At 38.9% G+C, this 27258-nt stretch overlaps 1 protein-coding gene across 2 annotated transcripts in view; it reads left to right on the top strand.

Annotated features, from left to right (window-relative positions):
• The window catches only part of GINM1 (glycosylated integral membrane protein 1), a 164038-nt gene that overhangs the window by 41868 nt on the left and 94912 nt on the right, over positions 1–27258 (top strand). For both annotated transcript variants that reach the window (XM_053710636.1, XM_053710635.1), the window contains exon 2: positions 5543–5599. In XM_053710636.1, coding sequence (XP_053566611.1) covers positions 5543–5599 — 57 coding nt within the window. The remainder of the gene's footprint in view (positions 1–5542; positions 5600–27258) is intronic.

The raw sequence follows: 27258 nt of genomic DNA, 5'->3' as shown, positions 1-27258 counted from the left end.
CAAATATGTAATCTGGGAGACCTCTCTGAAAGGATGGTTTACCTGCAATAAGGGATTTTTATCTATCCACATTAATTCAGATTTAGAGGTATTAATCTTGAACCCTGATATTTCCCCAAACTCTTGAGTAATACTCTGTAGAGTAGGTAGTGATACTTTAAGATTAGATAGAAATAGAATCAAATCATCCGTATAGAGAAGAAGGATCAACTTCTCACCCGCTAATGAAATCCCCTCAAGTTCTTGCCGTAGTTGAATGGCCAAAGGTTCTATACTAAGATTAAACAAGAAGGGAGAGAGTGGACAACCCTGTCTAGTCCCTCTGAATAGATTGAATTGCTGAGTAGACGCATTATTGATAATCACCGCGGAAGAGGGAGTACTATAGATTAAACGTATATAATTATTGAAAGGACCCGAAAACCCGAATTTATCTAGCATCTGGAAAACAGATGATCCCAACTGACCCTATCGAAAGCCTTTTCCGCATCGACTGTTAAGATAGCCTTGTCTATACTTTCATGAGATTCCTTAGTTTTATATATGTTCCAAAAGGATTCAATCAAAATTAGTAGTTTCCTTGTGTTCCTTACCGGCTTACGACCATGCATGAAACCAGATTGATTCTCATGGACTAGGTCGCCCATGTGTGGTTTTAGTCGTAGGGCTATACACTGTGTGCAGAATTATTAGGCAAATGAGTATTTTGACCACATCATCCTCTTTATGCATGTCGTCTTACTCCAAGCTGTATAGGCTCGAAAGCCTACTACCAATTAAGCATATTAGGTGATGTGCATCTCTGTAATGAGAAGGGGTGTGGTCTAATGACATCAACACCCTATATCAGGTGTGCATAATTATTAGGCAACTTCCTTTCCTTTGGCAAAATGGGTCAAAAGAAGGACTTGACAGGCTCAGAAAAGTCAAAAATAGTGAGATATCTTGCAGAGGGATGCAGCACTCTTAAAATTGCAAAGCTTCTGAAGCGTGATCATCGAACAATCAAGCGTTTCATTCAAAATAGTCAACAGGGTCGCAAGAAGCGTGTGGAAAAACCAAGGCACAAAATAACTGCCCATGAACTGAGAAAAGTCAAGCGTGCAGCTGCCAAGATGCCACTTGCCACCAGTTTGGCCATATTTCAGAGCTGAAACATCAATGGAGTGCCCAAAAGCACAAGGTGTGCAATACTCAGAGACATGGCCAAGGTAAGAAAGGCTGAAAGACGACCACCACTGAACAAGACACACAAGCTGAAATGTCAAGACTGGGCCAAGAAATATCTCAAGACTGATTTTTCTAAGGTTTTATGCACTGATTAAATGAGAGTGAGTCTTGATGGGCCAGATGGATGGGCCCGTGGCTGGATTGGTAAAGGGCAGAGAGCTGCAGTCCGACTCAGATGCCAGCAAGGTGGAGGTGGAGTACTGGTTTGGGCTGGTATCATCAAAGATGAGCTTGTGGGGCCTTTTTGGGTTGAGGATGGAGTCAAGCTCAACTCCCAGTCCTACTGCCAGTTTCTGGAAGACACCTTCTTCAAGCAGTGGTATAGGAAGAAGTCTGCATCCTTCAAGAAAAACATGATTTTCATGCAGGACAATGCTCCATCACACGCGTCCAAGTACTCCACAGCGTGGCTGGCAAGAAAGGGTATAAAAGAAGAAAATCTAATGACATGGCCTCCTTGTTCACCTGATCTGAACCCCATTGAGAACCTGTAGTCCATCATCAAATGTGAGATTTACAAGGAGGGAAAACAGTACACCTCTCTGAACAGTGTCTGGGAGGCTGTGGTTGCTGCTGCACGCAATGTTGATGGTGAACAGATCAAAACACTGACAGAATCCATGGATGGCAGGCTTTTGAGTGTCCTTGCAAAGAAAGGTGGCTATATTGGTCACTGATTTGTTTTTGTTTTGTTTTTGAATGTCAGAAATGTATATTTGTGAATGTTGAGATGTTATATTGGTTTCACTGGTAAAAATAAATAATTGAAATGGGTATATATTTGTTTTTTGTTAAGTTGCCTAATAATTATGCACAGTAATAGTCACCTGCACACACAGATATCCCCCTAAAATAGCTATAACTAAAAACAAACTAAATACTACTTCCAAAACTATTCAGCTTTGATATTAATGAGTTTTTTGGGTTCATTGAGAACATGGTTGTTGTTGTTCAATAATAAAATTAATCCTCAAAAATACAACTTGCCTAATAATTCTGCACTCCCTGTAATAGCCGCGAGCAGCTTATAATCTGTGTTTAAGACCGAGATAGGTCTAAAGGAGCTTGGTAATTCAGGATCTTTCCCCTTTTTTAGGATCAGTGAGATATTTGCGGCTGCGAAAGATGCGGAGCACCTCGTGTTCTCAGAGAAATAAAAATTAAATAGTTTAACTAATATCGGTAGCACCTGGGGTTGGAGGATTCTATAGTATTCTATGGGGAGAGCATCTGGGCCCGCTGCTTTATTGGGCTTCGTGTTTTTGATTGCCCAAATTATTTCCTCTTCCGTAATGGGAGCATTAATGGCATCTCTGGCTTCTGTGGGTAAACATGGGACTTTAATCTTTCCCCAAAATAACTCTTTTTTTTTTTTATCTGGTTTGATAGGCTCTTGGCTATATAAGTCCTGAAAGAAGTAAAAAAAAAACTTTTTCTATGTCAGCATGACTTGTATATCTCAAGGCTCCTTGTTTAATAGAGGTAATTGTATATTTAGGTGAAGACTTGACTAACCTTGCTAAGAACTTTGCTGATCTACCTGTGAACCCCCCATACTTTGCTTTAGTTCTCAGTTCTTCCTGGGCACTGATCTGTTTCAAGTACGAGTCCCGAAGTGTCTTCGCTGTTACATAGGCTTCCCAACATTCTCTTGTACGCCTAATAATATAAGCTCTGTATGTATTCTTGACCCGGTTGGCTAGTTGTCTAGCCACTGTACTACAACTTTTTGACCAGTAGAGAGTATAGGACTTAATCTCTCCGCGTAAAATGGCTTTGGAAGCCTCCCAAAATGTCTCAATCCTGTCTACATAACTAAGATTATTATTAAGGTATTCTGTCCATTTCAATCGGAGATGGTTCTGAAATTTAATATTATTACTTAGATATCTAGGGAAAGAGATATAATTCTTACCAAGCCGCCTGCCTGCGGCATTAAGACCCAGTGCGATAACCGCATGGTCAGAAATAGCTATGTCTTCAATTCTAGTGGTCCAATTCCGGGCTAACATGGTTTCTGAAACCAGAAAATAGTCAAGCCGGGAAAAAGATCGTTGAGCGTGCGATATACACGTATAGGAACGCACATCCGGGTTCTGTACTCGCCATAGATCGACCACCCCCAGGTGGGAACATAATCTCTGAAATATCCGCATTTTTCTACCTCTGCTATTTAGCATCCTATTGTTAGAGTTATCCAAGAAGGGGTCTGCTAGTAGGTTAAGATCACCTGCAATAATTTAAGTTTGATCCTATAAATCTATGTAATTTTACAAGTAGGATGGACCAAAAATTATGGTCAACTTGATTGGGGCCATATATATTACAGAGTATATATCTAATACCTTTAATTTCCAGCTCCAATATTAGAAATCTCCCTTCGGGATCTAGTTCAATATTAGTTATACTATATTCTAATTTCCGATTCAATAAGATTGCCACCCCCCTATTCCTTGAAGTAAATGGGGCCGCTACAACTTCCCCCACCCACTTGGATTTGAGTTTGGGTATTTCAATAGCATTAAGATGTAACTCCTGTAGGAGGACTATATCAGGGTTAAGTTTCCCCAGGTGTTTTATTACAGCTTTCCTTTTAATCGGTGAGTTAATGCCCCCTATATTCCAAGATAAAAAATTCAGATTATATGTCATCATTACTAATCACCTTGCTGGTCTAGTATACAGCAAAGAGTAAAAGGTGTTCCTTATATTCATCCTAAGGTAAAGAAACAAAGGCCCCTTCCCCACCGCGGCCCATAAGAAGGGACAGAGAGAGAGAGGGGAGGCGCGAGAGGGAAGAGGAGGAGGAAAGAGAGAGGAAAAAAAAAACCACAAGAAAACAAACGCAAGAGACACAGCCCAAACCCACAAACCCCCCCCCCCCCCCCCAACAAAACATAAAAACACCATTTCTGAAACTATCATAATCCTAGGTTCGGAGCCCATAGTACTCACTTCTGCATCTCTAAGTAACATAGTATTCTCATTCTGTGATCAAGGATGCATCCGCTGCTTATTAAATCTATCCCTTGGAATATTTTAAAACTTAGGCTATTTCCTTATCCATGTAAAAGATGATGCAAGGAAAAGCAAATTCTCGCTAGCCCTGGTTTGATAAGATGTTAAAAGTATGTCAATATCAGATTCCAACCTGTCCAAGCTGAATCTTTAGCATCTAAATTTAATCTGACTTTAATTAAACCATTATAGAGTAATGTTGGTAGCGAGTCCTGAACTTTATTTCCCTGATTACATGTTTGATTTGAACATTAACTATAACATGTTTAAATATGTTTTCTTCCTTTTCTGCCATTTTACTCTGAACATTGTAGTGTTTCCACTTCCCCCAGAGAGGCTGGAATGCATTCCATGGAATGCAGAACCCTGGGACTTCTACATAGTGATTGGCCGATTTGTGCATGAACTTGGTTATATCTTTCCCTAAATGGCCACAGCAAAATAGTAAGAGGGACAACATGTAAGAGGCTTTTCATAGGGTGTGCCCCTAAAGTCAAATTTTAAACTTTCATGATTCGGATAGAGCATGCGATTAACAAAAAAAACAAAACTTTCCTGTTCACCTCCATTATCAAAATGGACACACTATTTTTATATGCACACTTTCTGAGGCACCAGCTCCTACAGAGCATGTGCAAGAATTCACAATATATACATATATGCATCTTGTGATTAGCTGATGGCTGTCACATGATACAGGGGGGAGGAAAATTGAACTGACATTTTTCAGAATTTTTTTTTACTCATTTAAAATTAAAAGTGCTGTTGCATTGTCATGGTGTTATTCATTTGTTGATTATACAATTCTGCTGTTGTATGGTGCTTTAACAGAATGACAGTTTTAAAAACATTTATTTTGCATGCAGATATTTTGTAATGCTGTGAATTGTTTCTGATGCATAAATAAAATTGACTTTAAAGGGATACTAAACCCAATTCTTTTTCTTTCATGATTCAGATAGAGCACGACATTTTAGGCAACTTTCTAATTTACTCCTATTATCAATTTTTCTCTGTTTTCTTAATATCTTTAGAAGGCATCTAAGCTAAGGAGCCAGCCAATAGAAAGTTGCTTAAAATTGCATGCTCTATCTGAATCATGAAAGAAAAAAATTCGGTTCAGTGTCCCTTTAATGTTCCTTTTAATCACCTCACCTGCAACTACATGTATTATGGGGTTGCTCTTGCCCTGTTTAAAATATATAAATACATAATGTCATATCTATAACATATAGAAATGTTTGATGCTGTATTTTTTTTTTTTTTAAAGTATTTTTGTTTTTTTGTTTTTTAGGAGACTATCATAGTGAATGTATCAACGTTGCAAGAAACAGAGAGAGTAATAGAACAGGTAAGTCATTTTCTAATTTGATATGTATATAATGTGTGTGTGTTTTTATATATATATATATATATATATATATATATATATATATTATACTTTACTGTGCTAATCATATGAGACATTATTATAAATTTTTATTTCTATTGATGGAAATGACAATGATTGCAGCCTTTAATAGGTTGTAATAAGCAGCTTTATCGGCACATTATCATGCAACAAAAGTAGATGGCTTGGCCACTGTTTTATATAAAAAATGTTTCTCTATACATTAGCATTCTATTTCAGTCATTTTCTTTTATGAACCATATCATGATTTCTATTGTAGATTAGTTATAAAGAGAGATTAAGTTAATCATATAAACGAACCCATCTGTACCTCTTCTTAAACGATTTTACTAATTGTCCAGGAAATAGTTCAAAATACATTTATATTGTATTTCTAAATGATGCACTTCAAAACCATAAATAACTGTATTTTATTGAAATTAATGATTTTGATTCAATTACTCAAGAACAGCTCAATTCAATTTTTTATTTTGGTTGCACTTTCCAAGATGCTTCTCTGTAGCAATAGAATAATATTGGCCTAGTCAGTTTAACAGCTGCAGCACAGCATTAATTTCCAAAATATCTCATCACTGGCAGTTGCCACGTCATTTCATATTTCAATACAGGCCATAGTATTTTGTTTTGGGGTAAAGGTTTTTAAAAAATAGACAAACCACGTCAGAAGATTAAATGTTTATGTGGTTATTGATATCACTTGCAAATGAGGATAAACTTCTTTTCTTTCATGTAATTAGCAAGAGTCCATGAGCTAGTGACGTATGGGATATACAATCCTACCAGGAGGGGCAAAGTTTCCCAAACCTCAAAATGCCTATAAATACACCCCTCACCACACCCACAAATCAGTTTTTACAAACTTTGCCTCCCATGGAGGTGGTGAAGTAAGTTTGTGCTAGATTCTTCGTTGATATGCGCTTCTCAGCAGGCTGGAGCCCGGTTTTCCTCTCAGTGTGCAGTGAATGTCAGAGGGATGTGAAGAGAGTATTGCCTATTTGAATTCAATGATCTCCTTCTACGGGATCTATTTCATAGGTTCTCTGTTATCGGTCGTAGAGATTCATCTCTTACCTCCCTTTTCAGATCGACGATATACTCTTATATATACCATTACCTCTACTGATTCTCGTTTCAGTACTGGTTTGGCTTTCTACAACATGTAGATGAGTGTCCTGTGGTAAGTAAGTCTTATTTTCTGTGACACTCTAAGCTATGGTTGGGCACTTTTATATAAAGTTCTAAATATATGTGTTTAAACATTTATTTGCCTTGATTCAGGATGTTCAATATTCCTTATTTCAGACAGTCAGTTTCATTATTTGGGATAATGCATTTGAATATAAAATTTCTTACCTTTAAAAAATTTGACTTTTTTCCTGTGGGCTGCTAGGCTCGCGGGGGCTGAAAATACTTCATTTTATTGCGTCATTCTTGTCGCGGACTTTTTTGGCGCAAAAATGTTTTTTCCTTGTTTCCGGCGTCATACGTGTCACCGGAAGTTGTTTTGTATTTGCGTCATTTTTTTTACGTTTTTTGCACCAAAGATGTCGGCGTCGCCGGATGTGGCGTCATTTTTGGCGCCAAAGCATTTAGGCGCCAAATAATGTGGGCATCTTTTTTGGCGCTAAAAAATATGGGCGTCATTATTGTCTCCACATTATTTAAGTCTCATTGTTTATTTGCTTCTGGTTGCTAGAAGCTTGTTCATTGGCATTCTTTCCCATTCCTGAAACTGTCATTTAAGGAATTTGATAAATTTTGCTTTATATGTTGTTTTTTCTATTACATATTGCAAGATGTCTCAGGTTGACCCTGAATCAGAAGCTACTTCTGGAAATTCGCTGCCTGATGCTGGATCTACCAAAGTTAAGTGTATTTGTTGTAAACTTGTGGTAACTGTCCCTCCAGCTGTTTGTGATAAATGTCATGATAAACTTGCTAATGCAGAGAATATTTCCTTTAGTAATGTTCCATTACCTGTTGCTGTTCCTTCAACATCTAATGCTCAGGGTGTTCCTGTTAACATAAGAGATTTTGTTTCTAAATCCATTAAGAAGGCTATGTCTGTTATTCCTCCTTCCAGTAAACGTAAAAGGTCTTTTAAAACTTCTCATTTTTCAGATGAATTTTTAAATGAACATCACCATTCTGATTCTGTTTCTGATGATAATTTCTCTGTTTCAGAGATTGATACTGATAAATCTTCATATTTATTTAAAATGGAATTTATTCGTTCTTTACTTAAAGAAGTCTTAATTGCATTAGAAATAGAGGAATCTGGTCCTCTTGATACTAAATCTAAACGTTTAAATACGGTTTTTAAACCTCCTGTGGTTATTCCGGAAGTTTTTCCTGTCCCTAATGCTATTTCTGAAGTAATTTCCAGGGAATGGAATAATCAGGGTAATTCTTTTACTCCTTCTAAAAGGTTTAAAAAATTGTATCCTGTGCCATCTGACAGATTAGAGTTTTGGGACAAAATCCCTAAAATTGATGGGGCTATCTCTACTCTTGCTAAACGTACTACTATTCCTACGGCAGATAGTACTTCCTTTAAGGATCCATTAGATAGGAAGATTGAATCCTTTCTAAGAAAAGCCTATTTATGTTCAGGTAATCTTCTTAGACCTGCTATATCTTTGGCAGATGTTGCTGCAGCTTCAACTTTCTGGTTAGAGGCTTTAGCACAACAAGTAACAGATCATAATTCTCAGAGCATTGTTAATCTTCTTCAACATGCTAATAACTTTATTTGTGATGCCATCTTTGATATCATTAGGGTTGATATCAGGTATATGTCTTTAGCTATTTTAGCTAGAAGAGCTTTATGGCTTAAAACTTGGAATGCTGATATGTCTTCTAAGTCAACTTTGCTTTCCCTCTCTTTCCAAGGTAATAAATTGTTTGGTTCACAGTTGGATTCTATTATTTCAACTGTTACTGGGGGGAAAGGAACTTTTTTACCGCAGGATAACCTTTTAGAAAGCCAAAACAAGCTCCCAAGTCCACATGAAGGTGCGGCCCTCATTCCAGCCCAGCTGGTAGGGGGCAGATTACGATTTTTCAAAGAAATTTGGATCAATTCGATTCACAGTCTTTGGATTCAGAACATTGTTTCACAAGGGTACAGAATAGGTTTCAAGATAAGGCTTCCTGCAAGAAGATTTTTTCTTTCTCGCGTTCCATTACATCCAGTGAAAGCTCAAGCGTTTCTGAAATGTGTTTCAGATCTAGAGTTGGCTGGAGTAATTGTGCCAGTTCCAGTTCTGGAACAGGGGCTGGGTTTTTACTCAAATCTATTCATCGTGCCAAAGAAGGAGAATTCCTTCAGACCAGTTCTGGATTTAAAAATATTGAATCGTTATGTAAGGATACCAACATTCAAAATGGTAACTATAAGGACTATTCTACCTTTTGTTCAGCAAGGGCATTATATGTCCACAATAAATTTGCAGGATGCATATCTGCATATTCCGATTCATCCAGATCACTATCAGTTTCTGAGATTCTCTTTTCTAGACAAGCATTACCAATTTGTGGCTCTGCCATTCGGCCTAGCAACAGCTCCAAGGATTTTTACAAAGGTTCTCGGTGCCCTGCTATCTGTAATCAGAGAACAGGGTATTGTGGTATTTCCTTATTTGGACGATATCTTGGTACTTGCTCAGTCTTCACATTTAGCAGAATCTCATACGAATCGACTTGTATCGTTTCTTCAAGAACATGGTTGGAGGATCAATTTACCAAAAAGTTCATTGATTCCTCAGACAAGGGTAACCTTTTTAGGTTTCCAGATAGATTCAGTGTCCATGACTCTGTCTCTAACGGACAAAAGACATCTGAAGTTTGTTTCAGCCTGTCGAAACCTTCAGTCTCAATCATTCCCTTCGGTAGCCTTATGCATGGAAATTCTAGGTCTTATGACTGCTGCATCGGACGCGATCCCCTTTGCTCGTTTTCACATGCGACCTCTTCAGCTCTGTATGCTGAACCAGTGGTGCAGGGATTATACAAAGATATCACAGTTAATATCTTTAAATCCGATTGTTCGACGCTCTCTGACGTGGTGGACAGACCACCATCGTCTAGTTCAGGGGGCTTCTTTTGTTCTTCCATCCTGGTCTGTGATCTCAACAGATGCGAGTCTGACAGGTTGGGGAGCTGTATGGGGGTCTCTGACAGCTCCGGGGGTTTGGAATTCTCAGGAGGCGAGATTACCAATCAACATTTTGGAACGCCGTGCGATTTTCAGAGCTCTTCAGTCGTGGCCTCTTCTGAAGAGAGAATCGTTCATTTGTTTTCAGACGGACAATGTCACAACCGTGGCATATGTCAATCATCAAGGAGGGACTCGCAGTCCTCTGGCCATGAAAGAAGTATCTCGAATACTTGTATGGGTGGAATCCAGCTCCTGTCTAATTTCTGCGGTTCACATCCCAGGTATAGACAATTGGGAAGCAGATTATCTCAGCCGCCAGACGTTACATCCGGGCGAATGGTCTCTTCACCCAGAAGTTTTTCTTCAGATTGTTCAAATCTGGGGACTTCCAGAAATAGATCTAATGGCTTCTCATCTAAACAAGAAGCTTCCCAGGTATCTGTCCAGATCCAGGAATCCTCAGGCGGAGGCAGTGGATGCATTGTAACTTCCTTGGAATTATCATCCTGCCTATATCTTTCCGCCTCTAGTTCTTCCAAGAGTGATCTCCAAGATTCTAAAGGAGCGTTCGTTTGTTCTGCTGGTGGCTCCAGCATGGCCTCACAGGTTTTGGTATGCGGATCTTGTTCGGATGGCTACTTGCCAAACTTGGACTCTTCCGTTAAGACCAGACCTTCTATCACAAGGTCCTTTTTTCCATCGGGATCTCAAATCATTAAATTTGAAGGTATGGAGATTGAACGCTTGATTCTCAGTCATAGAGGTTTCTCTGACTCTGTAATTAATACTATGTTGCAGGCTCGTAAATCTGTGTCTAGGAAGATATATTATCTAGTCTGGAAGACTTGCATTGCTTGGTGTTCTTCTCATCATTTTTCTTGGCATTCTTTTAGAATTCCTAGAATTTTACAGTTTCTTCAGGATGGTTTGGATAAAGGTTTGTCTGCAAGTTCCTTGAAAGGACAAATCTCTGCTCTTTCTGTTCTTTTTCACAGAAAGATTGCTAATCTTCCTGATATTCATTGTTTTGTACAGGCTTTGGTTCGTATAAAACCTGTCATTAAGTCAATTTCTCCTCCTTGGAGTTTGAATTTGGTTCTGGGGGCTCTTCAAGCTCCTCCGTTTGAACCTATGCATTCGCTGGATATTAAATTACTTTCTTGGAAAGTTTTGTTTCTTTTGGCCATCTCTTCTGCTAGAAGAGTTTCTGAATTATCTGCTCTTTCTTGTGAGTCTCCTTTTCTGATTTTTCATCAGGATAAGGCGGTGTTGCGAACTTCATTTAAATTTTTACCTAAGGTTGTGAATTCTAACAACATTAGTAGAGAAAGAAATTGTGGTTCCTTCATTATGTCCTAATCCTACGAATTCTAAGGAAAGATCTTTGCATTCTTTGGATGTAGTTAGAGCTTTGAAATATTATGTTGAAGCTACTAAAGATTTCCGAAAGACTTCTAGTCTATTTGTTATCTTTTCCGGTTCCAGGAAAGGCCAGAAGGCTTCTGACGTTTCTCTGGCATCTTGGTTAAAGTCTTTGATTTATCATGCTTATGTTGAGTCGGGTAAAACTCCGCCTCAAAGAATTACAGCTCATTCTACTAGGTCAGTTTCTACTTCCTGGGCGTTTAGGAATGAAGATTCAGTTGATCAAATTTGCAAAGCAGCTACTTGGTCTTCTTTGCATACTTTTACTAAATTCTACCATTTTGATGTGTTTTCTTCTTCAGAAGCAGTTTTTGGTAGAAAAGTACTTCAGGCAGCTGTTTCAGTTTGATTCTTCTGCTTATAGATTCAATTTGTTTCACTTTTTTGGGTTGTGGATTATTTTTCAGAGGAATTGGCTGTCTTTATTTTATCCCTTCCTCTCTAGTGACTCTTGCGTGGAAGTTCCACATCTTGGGTATTTATATCCCATACGTCACTAGCTCATGGACTCTTGCTAATTACATGAAAGAAAACATAATTTATGTAAGAACTTACCTGATAAATTCATTTCTTTCATATTAGCAAGAGTCCATGAGGCCCACCCTTTTTTATGGTGGTTATGATTTTTTTGTATAAAGCACAATTATTCAAATTCCTTATTTTTTATGCTTTTGCACTTTTTTCTTATCACCCCACTTCTTGGCTATTCGTTAAACTGATTTGTGGGTGTGGTGAGGGGTGTATTTGTAGGCATTTTGAGGTTTGGGAAACTTTGCCCCTCCTGGTAGGAATGTATATCCCATACGTCACTAGCTCATGGACTCTTGCTAATATGAAAGAAATGAATTTATCAGGTAAGTTCTTACATAAATTATGTTTTCTTTCATGTAATTAGCAAGAGTCCATGAGCTAGTGACGTATGGGATATACATTCCTACCAGGAGGGGCAAAGTTTCCCAAACCTTAAAATGCCTATAAATACACCCCTCACCACACCCACAATTCAGTTTTACAAACTTTGCCTCCGATGGAGGTGGTGAAGTAAGTTTGTGCTAGATTCTACGTTGATATGCGCTCCGCAGCAAGTTGGAGCCCGGTTTTCCTCTCAGCATGCAGTGAATGTCAGAGGGATGTGAGGAGAGTATTGCCTATTTGAATGCAGTGATCTCCTTCTACTACGGGGTCTATTTCATAGGTTCTCTGTTATCGGTCGTAGAGATTCATCTCTTACCTCCCTTTTCAGATCGACGATATACTCTTATATATACCATTACCTCTGCTGATTCTCGTTTCAGTACTGGTTTGGCTTTCTACAAACATGTAGATGAGTGTCCTGGGGTAAGTAAATCTTATTTTCTGTGACACTCTAAGCTATGGTTGGGCACTTTGTTTATAAAGTTCTAAATATATGTATTCAAACATTTATTTGCCTTGACTCAGAATGTTCAACATTCCTTATTTTTCAGACAGTCAGTTTCATATTTGGGATAAATGCATTTGTTTCAATCATTTTTTCTTACCTTAAAAAATTTGACTTTTTCCCTGTGGGCTGTTAGGCTCGCGGGGGCAGAAAATGCTTCATTTTATTGCGTCATTCTTGGCGCAGACTTTTTTTGGCGCAAAATTTTTTTTTCTGTTTCCGGCGTCATACGTGTCGCCGGAAGTTGTGTCAATTTTTGACGTTTTTTTGCGTCAAAAATGTCGGCGTTCCAGATGTGGCGTCATTTTTGGCGCCAAAAGCATTTAGGCGCCAAATAATGTGGGCGTCTTTTTTGGCGCTAAAAAATATGGGCGTCATTTTTGTCTCCACATTATTTAAGTCTCATTATTTATTGCTTCTGGTTGCTAGAAGCTTGTTCACTGGCATTTTTTCCCATTCCTGAAACTGTCATTTAAGGAATTTGATCAATTTTGCTTTATATGTTGTTTTTTTCTTTTACATATTGCAAGATGTTCCACGTTGCAACTGAGTCAGAAGATACTTCAGGAAAATCACTGCCCAGTGCTGGAGCTACCAAGCTAAGTGTATCTGCTATAAAATTTTGGTATCTGTTTCTCCAGCTGTTGTTTGTATTGCATGTCATGTCAAACTTATTAATGCAGATAAAGTTTCCTTTAGTACTGTTACATTACCTGTTGCTGTTCCGTCAACATCTAATTTTCAGAGTGTTCCTGATAACATAAGAGATTTTATTTTTTAAATCCATTAAGAAGGCTATGTCTGTTATTTCTCCTTCTAGTATACATAAAAGTCTTTTAAAACTTCTCTTTTTTCAGATGAATTTTTAAATGAACATCATCATTCTGATACTGATAATGGTTCTTCTGGTTCAGAGGTTTCTGTCTCAGAGGTTGATGCTGATAAATCTTTGTATTTGTTCAAGATGGAATTTATTCGTTCTTTACTTAAAGAAGTATTATTTGCATTAGAAATAGAGGATTCTGGTCCTCTTGATACTAAATGTAAACGTTTAAATAAGGTTTTTAAATCTCCTGTAGTTATTCCAGAAGTGTTTAATCTCCCTGATGCTATTTCTGAAGTAATTCCAGGGAATGGAATAATTTGGGTAATTTATTTACTCCTTCTAGACGTTTAAGCAATTATATCCTGTGCCATCTGACAGATTAGAGTTTTTTGGGACAAAAATCCCTAAGGTTATGGGGCTGTCTCTACTCCTGCTAATGTACTACTATTCCTACGACAGATAGTACTTCATTTAAGGATCCTTTAGATAGAAAAATTGAATCCTTAAGAAAAGCTTACTTATGTTCAGGTAATCTTCTTAGACCTGCTATATTTTTAGCGGATGTTGCTGCAGCTTCAACTTTTTGGTTAGAAGCTTTAGCTCAACAAGTAACAGATCATAATTTTATAGCATTATTATTATTCTATAACATGCTAATAATTTTATTGGTGATACCATCCTTTTGATATCATTAGAGTTGATGTCAGGTATATGTCTCTAGCTATTTTAGCTAGAAAAGCTTTATGGATTAAACTTGTAATGCTGATATGTCTTCTAAGTCAACTTTGCTTTCCCTTTCTTTCCAGGGTAAATAATAATTTTCGTTCCTTTCCTCACAACAAGGAACAAAAGCCTGATCCTTCATCCTCAGGAGCGGTATCAGTTTGGAAACTATTTCCAGTTTGGAATATATCCAAGCCTTATAGAAACCTATAGCCAGCTCCTAAGTACCTATGAAGGTGCGGCCCTTATTCCAGCTCAGCTGGTATGGGGCAGATTACGTTTTCTTCAAAGAAATTTGGATCAATTCCGTTCTCAATCTCTGGTTTCAGAACATTGTTTCAGAAAGGTACAGAATTGGCTTCAAGTTAAGGCCTCCTGCTAAGAGATTTTTTTCTTTCCCGTGTCCCAGTTAACACAGCAAGGCTCAGCATTTCTGAAATGTGTTTCAGATCTAGAGTTGGCTGGAGTAATTATGCCAGTTCCAGTTCTGGAACAGGGGCTGGGGTTTTATTTTATCTCTTCATTGTACCAAAGAAGGTCAATTCCTTCAGACCAGTTCCGGATCTATCATTATTGAATCGTTATGTTAGGATACCAACATTCAAGATGGTTACTGTAGGACTATCCTGCCTTTTGTTTAGCAAGGGCATTATATGTCTACAATAGATTTACAGGATGTGTATCTGCATATTCTGATTCATCCAGATCACTTTTAGTGTCTGAGATTCTCTTTTTAGACAAGCATTACCAGTTTTGTGGCTCTACCGTTTGGCCTAGCCTCAGTTCCAAGAATTTTTTTCAAAGGTTCTCGGTGCCCTTCTTTCTGTAATCAGAGAACAGGGTTTTGGTATTTCCTTATTTGGACGATATCTTGGTACTTGCTCAGTCTTCTCATTTTCGAAGAATCTCATACGAATCGACTTGTGTTGTTTCTTCAAGTTCATGGTTGGAGGATCAATTTACCAATCAGTTCATTGATTCCTCAGACAAGGGTAACCTTTTTAGGTTTCTAGATAGATTCAGTGTCTATGACTCTGTCCTTGTCAGACAAGAGAAGTTTAACATTGATATCAGCTTGTCAAAACCTTCAGTCACAATCATTCCCTTTGGTAGCCTTATGCATGGAAATGTTAGGTCTTAGGACTGCCGCATCAGATGCGATCTCCTTTGCTCGTTTTCACATGCGACCTCTTCAGCTCTGTATGCTGAACCAATGGTGCAGGGATTACTCAAAGATATCTCAATTAATATCTTTAAACCGATTTTACGACACTCTCTGACATGGTGGACAGATCACCATCGTTTAGTTCAGGGGGCTTCTTTGTTCTTCCGACCTGGACTATAATCTCAACAGATGCAAGTCTTACAGGTTGGGGAGCTGTGTGGGGGTATCTGACGGCACAAGGGGTTTGGGAATCTCAGGAGGTGAGATTTCCGATCAATATTTTGGAATTTTCAGAGCTCTTCAGTCTTGGCCTCTTCTGAAGAGAGAGTTGTTTATTTGTTTTCAGATAGACAATGTCACAACTGTGGCATACATCAATCATCAAGGAGGGACTCACAGTCCTCTATGAAAGAAGTATCTCGAATTTTGGTTTGGGCGGAATCCAGCTCCTGTCTAATCTCTGCGGTTCATATCCCAGGTATGGACAATTGGAAAGCGGATTATCTCAGTCGCCAAACGTTGCACTTGGGCGAATGGTCTCTTCACCCAGAGGTATTTCCTCAGATTGTTCAAATGTGGGAACTCCCAGAAATAGATCTGATGGCTTCTCATCTAAACAAGAAACTTCCCTGGTATCTGTCCGGATCCCGGGATCCTCGGGCGGAGGCAGTGGATGCATTTTTCACTTCCTTGGAAGTATCATCCTGCCTATATCTTTCCGCCTCTAGTTTTTCTTCCAAGAGTAATCTCCAAGATTCTGAAGGAATGCTCGTTTGTTCTGCTGGTAGCTCCGGCATGGCCTCACAGGTTTTGGTATGCGGATCTGGTCCGGATGGCCTCTTGCCAACCGTGGACTCTTCCGTTAAGACCAGACCTTCTGTCGCAAGGTCCTTTTTTCCATCAGGATCTGAAATCCTTAAATTTAAAGGTATGGAGATTGAATGCTTGATTCTGGGTCAAAGAGGTTTCTCTGACTCTGTGATTAATACTATGTTACAGGCGCGTAAATCTGTATCTAGAGAGATATATTATAGAGTCTGGAAGACTTATATTTCTTGGTGTCTTTCTCATCATTTTTTGGCATTCTTTTAGAATACCGAGAATTTTACAGTTTCTTCAGGATGGTTTAGATAAGGGTTTGTCCGCAAGTTCCTTGAAAGGTCAAATCTCTGCTCTTTCTGTTCTTTTTCATAGAAAGATTGCTATTCTTCCTGATATTCATTGTTTTGTACAAGCTTTGGTTCATATAAAACCTGTCATTAAGTCAATTTCTCCTCTTTGGAGTTTGAATTTGGTTCTGGGGGCTCTTCAAGTTCCTCCGTTTGAACCTATGCATTCATTGGACATTAAATTACTTTCTTGGAAAGTTTTGTTCCTTTTGGCAATCTCTTCTGCCAGAAGAGTTTCTGAATTATCTGCTCTTTCTTGTGAGTCTCCTTTTCTGATTTTTCATCAGGATAAGGCGGTGTTGCGAACTTCTTTTGATTTTTTACCTAAGGTTGTGAATTCCAACAACATTAGTAGAGAATTTGTGGTTCCTTCATTATGTCCTAATCCTAAGAATTCTAGGGAGAAATCGTTGCATTCTTTGGATGTTGTTAGAGCTTTGAAATATTATGTTGAAGCTACTAAGTCTTTCCGAAAGACTTCTAGTTTATTTGTTATCTTTTCCGGTTCTAGAAAAGGCCAGAAAGCTTCTGCCATTTCTTTGGCATCTTGGTTGAAATCTTTATTTCATCATGCTTATGTCGAGTCGGGTAAAACTCCGCCTCTAAGGATTACAGTTCATTCTACTAGTTCAGTTTCTACTTCCTGGGCGTTTAGGAATGAAGCTTTGATTGATCAGATTTGCAAAGCAGCAACTTGGTCCTCTTTGCATACTTTTTCTAAATTCTACCATTTTGATGTGTTTTCTTCTTCTGAAGCAGTTTTTGGTAGAAAAGTACTTCTGGCAGTGGTTTCAGTTTGAATCTTCTGCTTATGTTTTTCATTAAACTTTATTTTGGGTATGGATTATTTTCAGGAGGAATTGGCTATCTTTATTTTATCCCTCCCTCTCTAGTGACTCTTGTGTGGAAAGATCCACATCTTGGGTAGTCATTATCCCTTACGTCACTAGCTCATGGACTCTTGCTAATTACATGAAAGAAAACATAATTTATGTAAGAACTTACCTGATAAATTCATTTCTTTCATATTAACAAGAGTCCATGAGGCCCGCCCTTTTTTGTGGTGGTTATGATTTTTTTGTATAAAGCACAATTATTCCAATTCCTTATTTTATATGCTTTCGCACTTTTTTCTTATCACCCCACTTCTTGGCTATTCGTTAAAGTGAATTGTGGGTGTGGTGAGGGGTGTATTTATAGGCATTTTAAGGTTTGGGAAACTTTGCCCCTCCTGGTAGGAATGTATATCCCATACGTCACTAGCTCATGGACTCTTGCTAATATGAAAGAAATGAATTTATCAGGTAAGTTCTTACATAAATTATGTTTTGTTTTTTTTTTGTTTTGTTTTTTACTGAACATAATATATAAAATACAGGCATATATTATGCTGCTGCCAGCTTTTTTTTATACGGATAAAGGACCATTCCATACAATACACTTACAGTGAACTTCAAACAAGCAGGAGCTTTCTTTCCCCTGAAATAGTTCAGAGTTTCATATCTTTCCTGTCCTCTATATCAAATATATACATGTTCAGCAATAGCTGGTGCCTCCGAAAGTGTGCACATAAAGACTGCACCCAGAGAGCACTTTCATGTGCCTTTTTGTAGTGTGTTTGAGGAATTTAAAAGTTAATATAATATTATTTCTCATTTGTCAGTATTCCTCTTATATTCCCATATTCTGTTGGCTAAGGGACTCTCGTTTTTGCCCTGTGTGTATACATGCATTTACAAATACAAGTTGTTTTAATTTAACAGAGCTCCCCAAGCCTTCTCTGTTTTACGAATATTCCTCCTTTACCTAATGGTATAATGGTAACCTGATTGTTTTCTACAGTTACATCTGTGAAAGGCTGTAGATTCTTTTCAAGATTCTTAGGATTGTTAAACCAATCATAACACCACACAGTGGAACCATAATGTAATGCAACCTTTTATGAGCTTATCAAAAAACTGGTGTGATCATAAAAGGACTATGGACCGTAAACAAAAGATTAAACATTTTAATGATTTATCTAGTTGGAACGCACTTGTAACACAATAATAAAATAATTGTAAATGCTTGTGAACTAAGCACTTGTAAAGCAATTAGAAGTAGCAGATCAAGTGGCATTAACAGTGTTGTACACACAAGAGTGTAGTATTTCCCTGGAACGTAAACGCCCACTACACGCGTACAGCCAATCATGCACACGTAGGAGCTGTCAATCTCCCTAGTCGGACGAGACCGGGGAGATTTAAATTCTACACCTAAGAGATGGAGAAGAGGCTAAGAAGCAGACCGCTGCTTGATAAATCCTAACTGCAGGTTCCTCTTGTGAGAAGCTGCAGTCGGAGCTGAGCGAACGGCTTGATAAATCGAGTCCATAATGTATTTTCAAAAGTATACACAAGTGCAGTAGCATCATATATGGCACGTGCAGTCCCTTACATGAACAGTACTAGAACAAATATATCAGTAACATATATATATATTAGTTACATATAAAATGAGTTATTGAAAATATTATCCAAATATCAACTAATAGAATCCACACATCCTTGCGTACTAACAAATACAGACGTGGATATTTATACATTTTAAGGGTGCTGGAAACTCTAGGAATAGAAAATGGACTAGAAGAAAATTTCCATCAAAAATACCCAAATGTTCTTTTAATTCTCAGAACAATTCTAAGAACAATAATAAAAACTTAGAGGGACAGCAAAGTCAAAATGAAACATGACTTAGATAGAGCATGCAATTTTAGTCAACATTTCAATTTACTTCTATTATCAAATTTGCTTAATTCGTTTGGTATCTTTTATTGAAAAGCATGCCTAGTTAGGCACAGGAGCAGCATTACACTGCTGGGAGGTATCTGGTTACTGGTGTCTGTATATGTTATGCCTCTTGTCATTGGCTCACCAGATGTGTTCAGTTAGCTCCCAGTAGTGAATTACTGAGACTTCTCTTCAATAATGTATACCAAGAGAACAATGCATATTTCTCCTGTTAAGTGTAGTCAGTCCACGGGTCATCATTACTTATGGGATATTAACTCCTCCCCAACAGGAAGTGCAAGAGGATCACCCAAGCAGAGCTGCTATATAGCTCCTCCCCTCTACGTCACACCCAGTCATTCTCTTGCACCCAACTAATAGATAGGATGTGTGAGAGGACTGTGGTGATTAAACTTAGTTTTTTATATCTTCAATCAAAAGTTTGTTATTTTAAACGACACCGGAGTGTGTTGTTTCCTTCTCAGGCAGAATTTGAAGAAGAATCTACCTGAGTTTTTATATATGATCTTAGCGGACGTAACTAAGATCCGTTTGCTGTTCTCGGCCATTCTGAGGAGTAAGGTAACTTCAGATCAGGGGACAGCGGGCAGGTTCACCTGCAAAGAGGTATGTTGCAGTATATTATTTTCTAAGGAATGGAATTGACTTTGAAAATACTGCTATTACCGATATAATGTAAGTACAGCCTTAAATGCAGTAGTAGCAACTGGTATCAGGCTGACATGTATATATGTTAACACTTAAGTATTTCTGGGGAATGGCACTTCACTGGGAAAATACTGTATGCATATATCTTTTAGCCTAACTTGCAGTGGGAGCGACTAGCAACAGGCTTTTTAAAGACATTTCATATATTTGATTTTAAACGTTTGCTGGCATGTTAAATCGTTTAATTATCTGAGGTACTTGGTGAAAATTGTTTGGGCTTTATTTTCCACATGGCTGTCGTTGTTTTGCATTAAAACAGTTTACTGAGCTCCCCTCACTGTTGTAGTGTGAGTGGGAGGGGCCTATTTTGGCGCTTTTACTACGCATCAGAAATTCAGTCACAATCTGTCTTTTTCTCCCTGCATGATCCAGGACGTCTCCACAGAGCTCAGGGGTCTTCAAAACTAGTTTTGAGGGAGGTAATCACTCACAGCAGACCTGTGAGACTGTGCTTGACTGTGATAAAAACGTTTATATTGTCAATTGTTATACGTTTTTTTCTGATATTAAGGGTTAATCATCCATTGCTAATGTGTGCAATCCTTTGCTAATTTTGGTTTATATAACTAATCCGGTTCATTGTTATTCAACAGTTTTTGTGTGCTTCTTAAAGGCACAGTAACGTTTTTACATATTGCTTGTAAATTTAGTTGAAAAGTATTTCCAAGCTTGCTAGTCTAATTGCTAGTTTGTTTAAGCATGTCTGACTCAGAGGAAACTCTTTGTGCAATATGTTCAAAAGCCGAGGTGGAGCCCAATAGAAATTTATGTACTAATTGCATTGATGCTACTTTAAATAAAAGTCAATCTGTACATGTTAAGCAACATTCACCAGACAACGAGAGGGAAGTTATGCCGACTAACTTGCCTCACGTGTCAGTACCTGCATCTCCCGCTCAGGAGGTGCGTGATATTGTAACGCCAAGTACATCAGGGTGGCCATTACAAATCACTTTACAAGACATGGCTAATGTTATGACTGAAGTTTTGTCTAAATTGCCAGAACTTAGAGGTAAACGAGATCACTCTGGGATGAGAACAGAGTATACTGATAATGCTAGGGCCATGTCTGATACTGCGTCACAATATGCAGAGCATGAGGACGGAGAGCTTCATTCTGCGGGTGACGGATCTGATCCAAATAAATTGGATTCAGACATTTCAAATTTTAAGTTTAAGCTGGAAAACCTCCGTGTGTTGCTAGGGGAGGTGTTAGCGGCTCTGAATGATTGTAACACAGTTGCAATCCCAGAGAACATGTGTAGGTTGGATAAATATTTTGCGGTACCGACGAGTACTGACGTTTTTCCTATACCTAAGAGACTTACTGAAATTATTACTAAGGAGTGGGACAGACCCGGTGTGCCTTTCTCACCCCCTCCTATATTCAGAAAAATGTTTCCAATAGACGCCACCACACGGGACTTATAGCAAACGGTCCCTAAGGTGGAGGGAGCAGTTTCTACTTTAGCTAAGCGTACCATTATCCCAGTGGAGGATAGCTGTGCTTTTTCAGATCCAATGGATAAAAAGTTAGAGGGTTACCTTAAGAAAATGTTTGTTCAACAAGGTTTTATATTACAACCCCTTGCATGCATTGCGCCTGTCACGGCTGCGGCTGCATTTTGGTTTGAGTCTCTGGAAGACACCCTTGACTCAGCGACATTAGATGAGATTTCACTTAAGCTTAAAACCCTTAAGCTAGCTAATTCATTTATTTCTGATGCCGTAGTACATTTAACTAAACTTACGGCTAAGAATTCCGGATTCGCCATTCAGGCACGCAGAGCGCTGTGGCTAAAATCCTGGTCAGCTGATGTAACTTCTAAATCTAAATTACTTAACATACCTTTCAAGGGGCAGACTTTATTCGGGCCCGGTTTGAAAGAAATTATTGCTGATATTACGGGAGGTAAAGGCCATGCCCTGCCTCAAGACAGAGCCAAACCTAGGGCTAGACAGTCTAATTTTCGTGCCTTTCGTAACTTCAAGGCAGGAGCAGCATCAACTTCCTCTGCTCCAAAACAGGAAGGAGCTGTTGCTCGCTACAGACAAGGCTGGAAACCTAACCAGACCTGGAACAAGGGCAAGCAGGCCAGAAAACCTGCTGCTGCCCCTAAGACAGCATGAAGTGAGGGCCCCGATCCGGAAGCGGATCTAGTGGGGGGCAGACTCTCTCTCTTCGCCCAGGCTTGGGCAAGAGATGTCCAGGATCCCTGGGCGTTGGAGATCATATCTCAGGGATATCTTCTGGACTTCAAAGCTTCTCCTCCACAAGGGAGATTTCACCTTTCAAGGTTGTCAACAAACCAGATAAAGAAAGAGGCGTTTCTACGCTGTGTACAAGACCTTTTACTAATGGGAGTGATCCACCCAGTTCCGCGGTCGGAACACGGACAAGGGTTTTACTCAAATCTGTTTGTGGTTCCCAAAAAAGAGGGAACCTTCAGACCAATATTGGATTTAAAGATCCTAAACAAATTCCTAAGAGTTCCATCGTTCAAGATGGAAACTATTCGGACAATCTTGCCCATGATCCAAAGAGGTCAGTACATGACCACAGTGGATTTAAAGGATGCTTACCTTCACATACCGATTCACAGAGAACATTACCGGTATCTAAGGTTTGCCTTCCTAGACAGGCATTACCAGTTTGTAGCTCTTCCCTTCGGGTTGGCTACGGCTCCAAGAATCTTTACAAAGATTCTGGGCTCTCTTCTGGCGGTACTAAGACCGCGAGGAATTTCGGTAGCTCCGTACCTAGACGACATTCTGATACAAGCGTCAAGCTTTCAAGCTGCCAAGTCTCATACAGAGTTAGTACTGGCTTTTCTAAGGTCGCATGGGTGGAAAGTGAACGAGGAGAAGAGTTCTCTCTTACCACTCACAAGAGTTCCCTTCTTGGGGACTCTTATAGATTCTGTAGAAATGAAAATTTACCTGACAGAGGACAGGTTAACAAAGCTTCTAAATGCTTGCCGTGCCCTTCATTCCATTCAACACCCGTCAGTGGCTCAATGCATGGAGGTAATCGGCTTAATGGTAGCGGCAATGGACATAGTTCCTTTTGCACGCCTGCACCTCAGACCGCTGCAATTGTGCATGCTAAGTCAGTGGAATGGGGATTACTCAGATTTGTCCCCTACGCTGAATCTGGATCAGGAGACCAGAGATTCTCTTCTATGGTGGCTTTCTCGGCCGCATCTGTCCAGGGGGATGCCCTTCAGCAGACCAGACTGGACAATTGTAACTACAGACGCCAGCCTTCTAGGTTGGGGCGCTGTCTGGAATTCCCTGAAGGCTCAGGGATCATGGACTCAAGAGGAGAGTCTCCTTCCAATAAACATTCTGGAATTGAGAGCAGTTCTCAATGCCCTACTGGCTTGGCCTCAGTTAGCAACTCTGAGGTTTATCAGGTTTCAGTCGGACAACATCACGACTGTGGCTTACATCAACCATCAGGGAGGGACAAGAAGTTCCCTAGCGATGATGGAAGTATCAAAGATAATTCGCTGGGCAGAGTCTCACTCTTGCCACCTGTCAGCGATCCACATCCCAGGAGTGGACAACTGGGAGGCGGATTTCCTAAGTCGCCAGACTTTTCATCCGGGGGAGTGGGAACTTCATCCGGAGGTCTTTGCCCAAATACTTCGACGTTGGGGCAAACCAGATATGGATCTCATGGCGTCTCGCCAGAACACCAAGCTTCCTCGTTACGGGTCCAGGTCCAGGGACCCGGGAGCGGTCCTGATAGATGCCTTGACAGCACCTTGGACCTTCAGGATGGCTTATGTGTTTCCACCATTCCCGATGCTTCCTCGTTTGATTGCAAGGATCAAACAGGAGAAAGCATCGGTGATTCTAATAGCGCCTGCGTGGCCACGCAGGACCTGGTATGCAGATCTAGTGGACATGTCATCCTGTCCACCTTGGTCTCTGCCTCTGAGACAGGACCTTCTAATTCAGGGTCCTTTCAAACATCAAAACCTAATTTCTCTGAAGCTGACTGCATGGAAATTGAACGCTTAATTTTATCAAAGCGTGGATTTTCAGAGCCAGTAATTGATACCTTAATACAGGCTAGGAAACCTGTTACCAGGAAAATTTACCATAAGATATGGCGTAAATATTTACACTGGTGCGAATCCAAGGGTTACTCATGGAGTAAGGTTAGGATTCCTAGGATATTGTCTTTTCTACAAGAAGTTTTAGAAAAGGGTTTATCTGCTAGTTCGTTAAAGGGACAGATCTCAGCTCTGTCCATCCTTTTACACAAGCGTCTGTCAGAAGTTCCAGACGTTCAGGCTTTTTGTCAGGCTTTGGCCAGGATTAAGCCTGTGTTTAAATCTGTTGCTCCGCCGTGGAGCTTAAACTTAGTTCTCAACGTTTTACAGGGTGTTCCTTTTGAACCCCTTCACTCCATTGATATCAAGCTGTTATCTTGGAAAGTTCTGTTTTTAATGGCTATTTCCTCGGCTCGTAGAGTCTCTGAATTATCAGCCTTACATTGTGATTCTCCGTATCTGATTTTTCATTCAGATAAGGTAGTTCTGCGTACTAAACCTGGGTTCTTACCTAAGGTAGTCACTAACAAGAATATCAATCAAGAGATTGTTGTTCCATCATTGTGTCCTAACCCTTCCTCAAAGAAGGAACGACTTCTGCACAATCTAGATGTAGTCCGTGCCCTGAAATTTTATTTACAGGCAACTAAAGATTTTCGACAAACTTCTTCCCTGTTTGTCGTTTATTCTGGACAGAGGAGAGGTCAAAAAGCATCTGCTACCTCTCTATCCTTTTGGCTTCGTAGCATAATACGTTTAGCCTATGAGACTGCTGGACAGCAACCTCCTGAAAGGATTACAGCTCATTCTACTAGAGCTGTGGCTTCCACTTGGGCCTTTAAGAACGAGGCCTCTGTTGAACAGATTTGCAAGGCTGCAACTTGGTCTTCTCTTCATACTTTTTCCAAATTTTACAAATTTGACACTTTTGCTTCTTCGGAGGCTGTTTTTGGGAGAAAGGTTCTTCAGGCAGTGGTTCCTTCCGTATAGAGATCCTGCCTGTCCCTCCCGTCATCCGTGTACTTAGCTTTGGTATTGGTATCCCATAAGTAATGATGACCCGTGGACTGACTACACTTAACAGGAGAAAACATAATTTATGCTTACCTGATAAATTCCTTTCTCCTGTAGTGTAGTCAGTCCACGGCCCGCCCTGTTTTTTAAGGCAGGTCTAAATTTTTTAATTATACTCCAGTCACCACTGCACCCTATAGTCTCTCCTTTCTCGTTTGGTTCCTGGTCGAATCACTGGGTGTGACGTAGAGGGGAGGAGCTATATAGCAGCTCTGCTTGGGTGATCCTCTTGCACTTCCTGTTGGGGAGGAGTTAATATCCCATAAGTAATGATGACCCGTGGACTGACTACACTACAGGAGAAAGGAATTTATCAGGTAAGCATAAATTATGTTTTTATAATAGAAGTAAAATAGAATGTTGTCTAAAATTACACTCTGTATGGGAATCATTAAAGTGTAAATTTGACTTTACTGTCCCTGTAACTATACTAAAAACATCTTGAAATCTATTGGACCATGCTAAGACTACACCATGATCCATTTGTTATATATACATAGAAAAAACAATCTTTTATATGCAACAATCTGAATAAATTACTAAATTATTTTTTTTTTTTTGCTAAAATGAATTCAGAATGTACAAATGTACAGGTTTTAATATTCTACACTTATAAAATTATTAAAGAAAACTAATACAGTTTCTAAAACAAATAAGAAATTATATATAGTTTATAAAAAAATTATTAAAATTAATTTTTTAAATCTTTTTAAAACTAAATTAGTAAAATTGAAAAATGAACAATGGTTAATACTGAAACAAACCATCAAGGAAGATTTTCTCTCTAAATAGCTATACATTATGTCAACAATTTTATTTTTTATATCTTTCTGTGATTTAGTGCACTGTGAGTCAGAGACTCAAGTCTGAATATCCATTTACCCTTTCCAAGTGGCAGCTGTTCCCAAGATCTCCTCACCCCAGTTTTTCTGTACTTTAGGAATAGCAATATACTTTAAATTGTTATACATCTTAAAATACTAAGATTGAACTTTATTCCATCTTTAGTTGCTAAAAGATGTTCAGTTTATTTTGCAAACTCGTATGGCTTTCTTGGTGGGTTGTAAATGTTGGGGGGGGTATTGTATTTTTTTTTTATTTTTTTTACAGGTGAAAGAGCTGATTACTTTGGGGCAATGCCCCGCAAAAGGCCCTTTTAAGGGCTATTTGTAATTTAGTATAGGGTAGGGAATTTCATTATTTTGGGGGGCTTTTTTATTTTATTAGGGGGATTAGATTAGGTGTAATTAGTTTAAACTTCTTGTAATTCTTTTTTTTCGTAATTTAGTTTATTTAATGTAATTGTAATTGTAGGTAGTTTAGGTAATTAGTTTAATTATAGTGTAGTGTTAGGTGTAATTGTAACTTCGGTTAGGGTTTATTTTACAGGTTCTTTTGTATTTATTTTAGCTAGGTAGTTATTAAATAGTTAATAACTATTTAATAACTATTGTACCTAGTTAAAATAAATACAAAGTTGCCTGTAAAATATAAATCCTAAGCTAGATACAATGTAATCATTAGTTATATTGTAGCTAGCTTATCGTTTATTTTATAGGTAAGTATTTAGTTTTAAATAGGATTAATTTATTTAATTATGGTAAATTTATTTTGTTTAATTTAAATTATATTTAAGTTAGGGGGGTTAGACTTAGGTTTAGACTTAGGTTTAGGGGTTAATAAATTTAATAGAGTAGCGGCGACGTTGGGGTCGGAAGATTAGGGGTTAATAAATGTAGGTAGGTGTTGGCGATGTTAGGGACGGCAGATTAGGGGTTAATAAAAATTAACTAGTGTTTGCGAGATGGGAGTGCGGCGGTTTAGGGGTTAATACATTTATTCAACTGGCGGCGATGTACGGTCGGCAGATTAGGGGTTAAACATGTTATTTAAGGGTTTCAGATGTGGGGGGGCTTGGTTTAGGGGTTAATAGGTAGTTTATGGGTGTTAGTGTACTTTTAGCACTTTAGTTAAGAGCTTTATGTTCCGGTATTAGCCCATAAAACTCTTAACTACTGACTTTTAAATGCGGTAGAAGTCTTGCCAGGAGAGGGTGTACCGCTCACTTTTTTTAGGC

Source organism: Bombina bombina, chromosome 4 (genome assembly GCF_027579735.1).
Source record: "Bombina bombina isolate aBomBom1 chromosome 4, aBomBom1.pri, whole genome shotgun sequence".
NCBI classification, from domain to species: Eukaryota; Metazoa; Chordata; class Amphibia; order Anura; family Bombinatoridae; genus Bombina; species Bombina bombina.
This window is presented reverse-complemented; position numbering and strand designations above follow the sequence as displayed.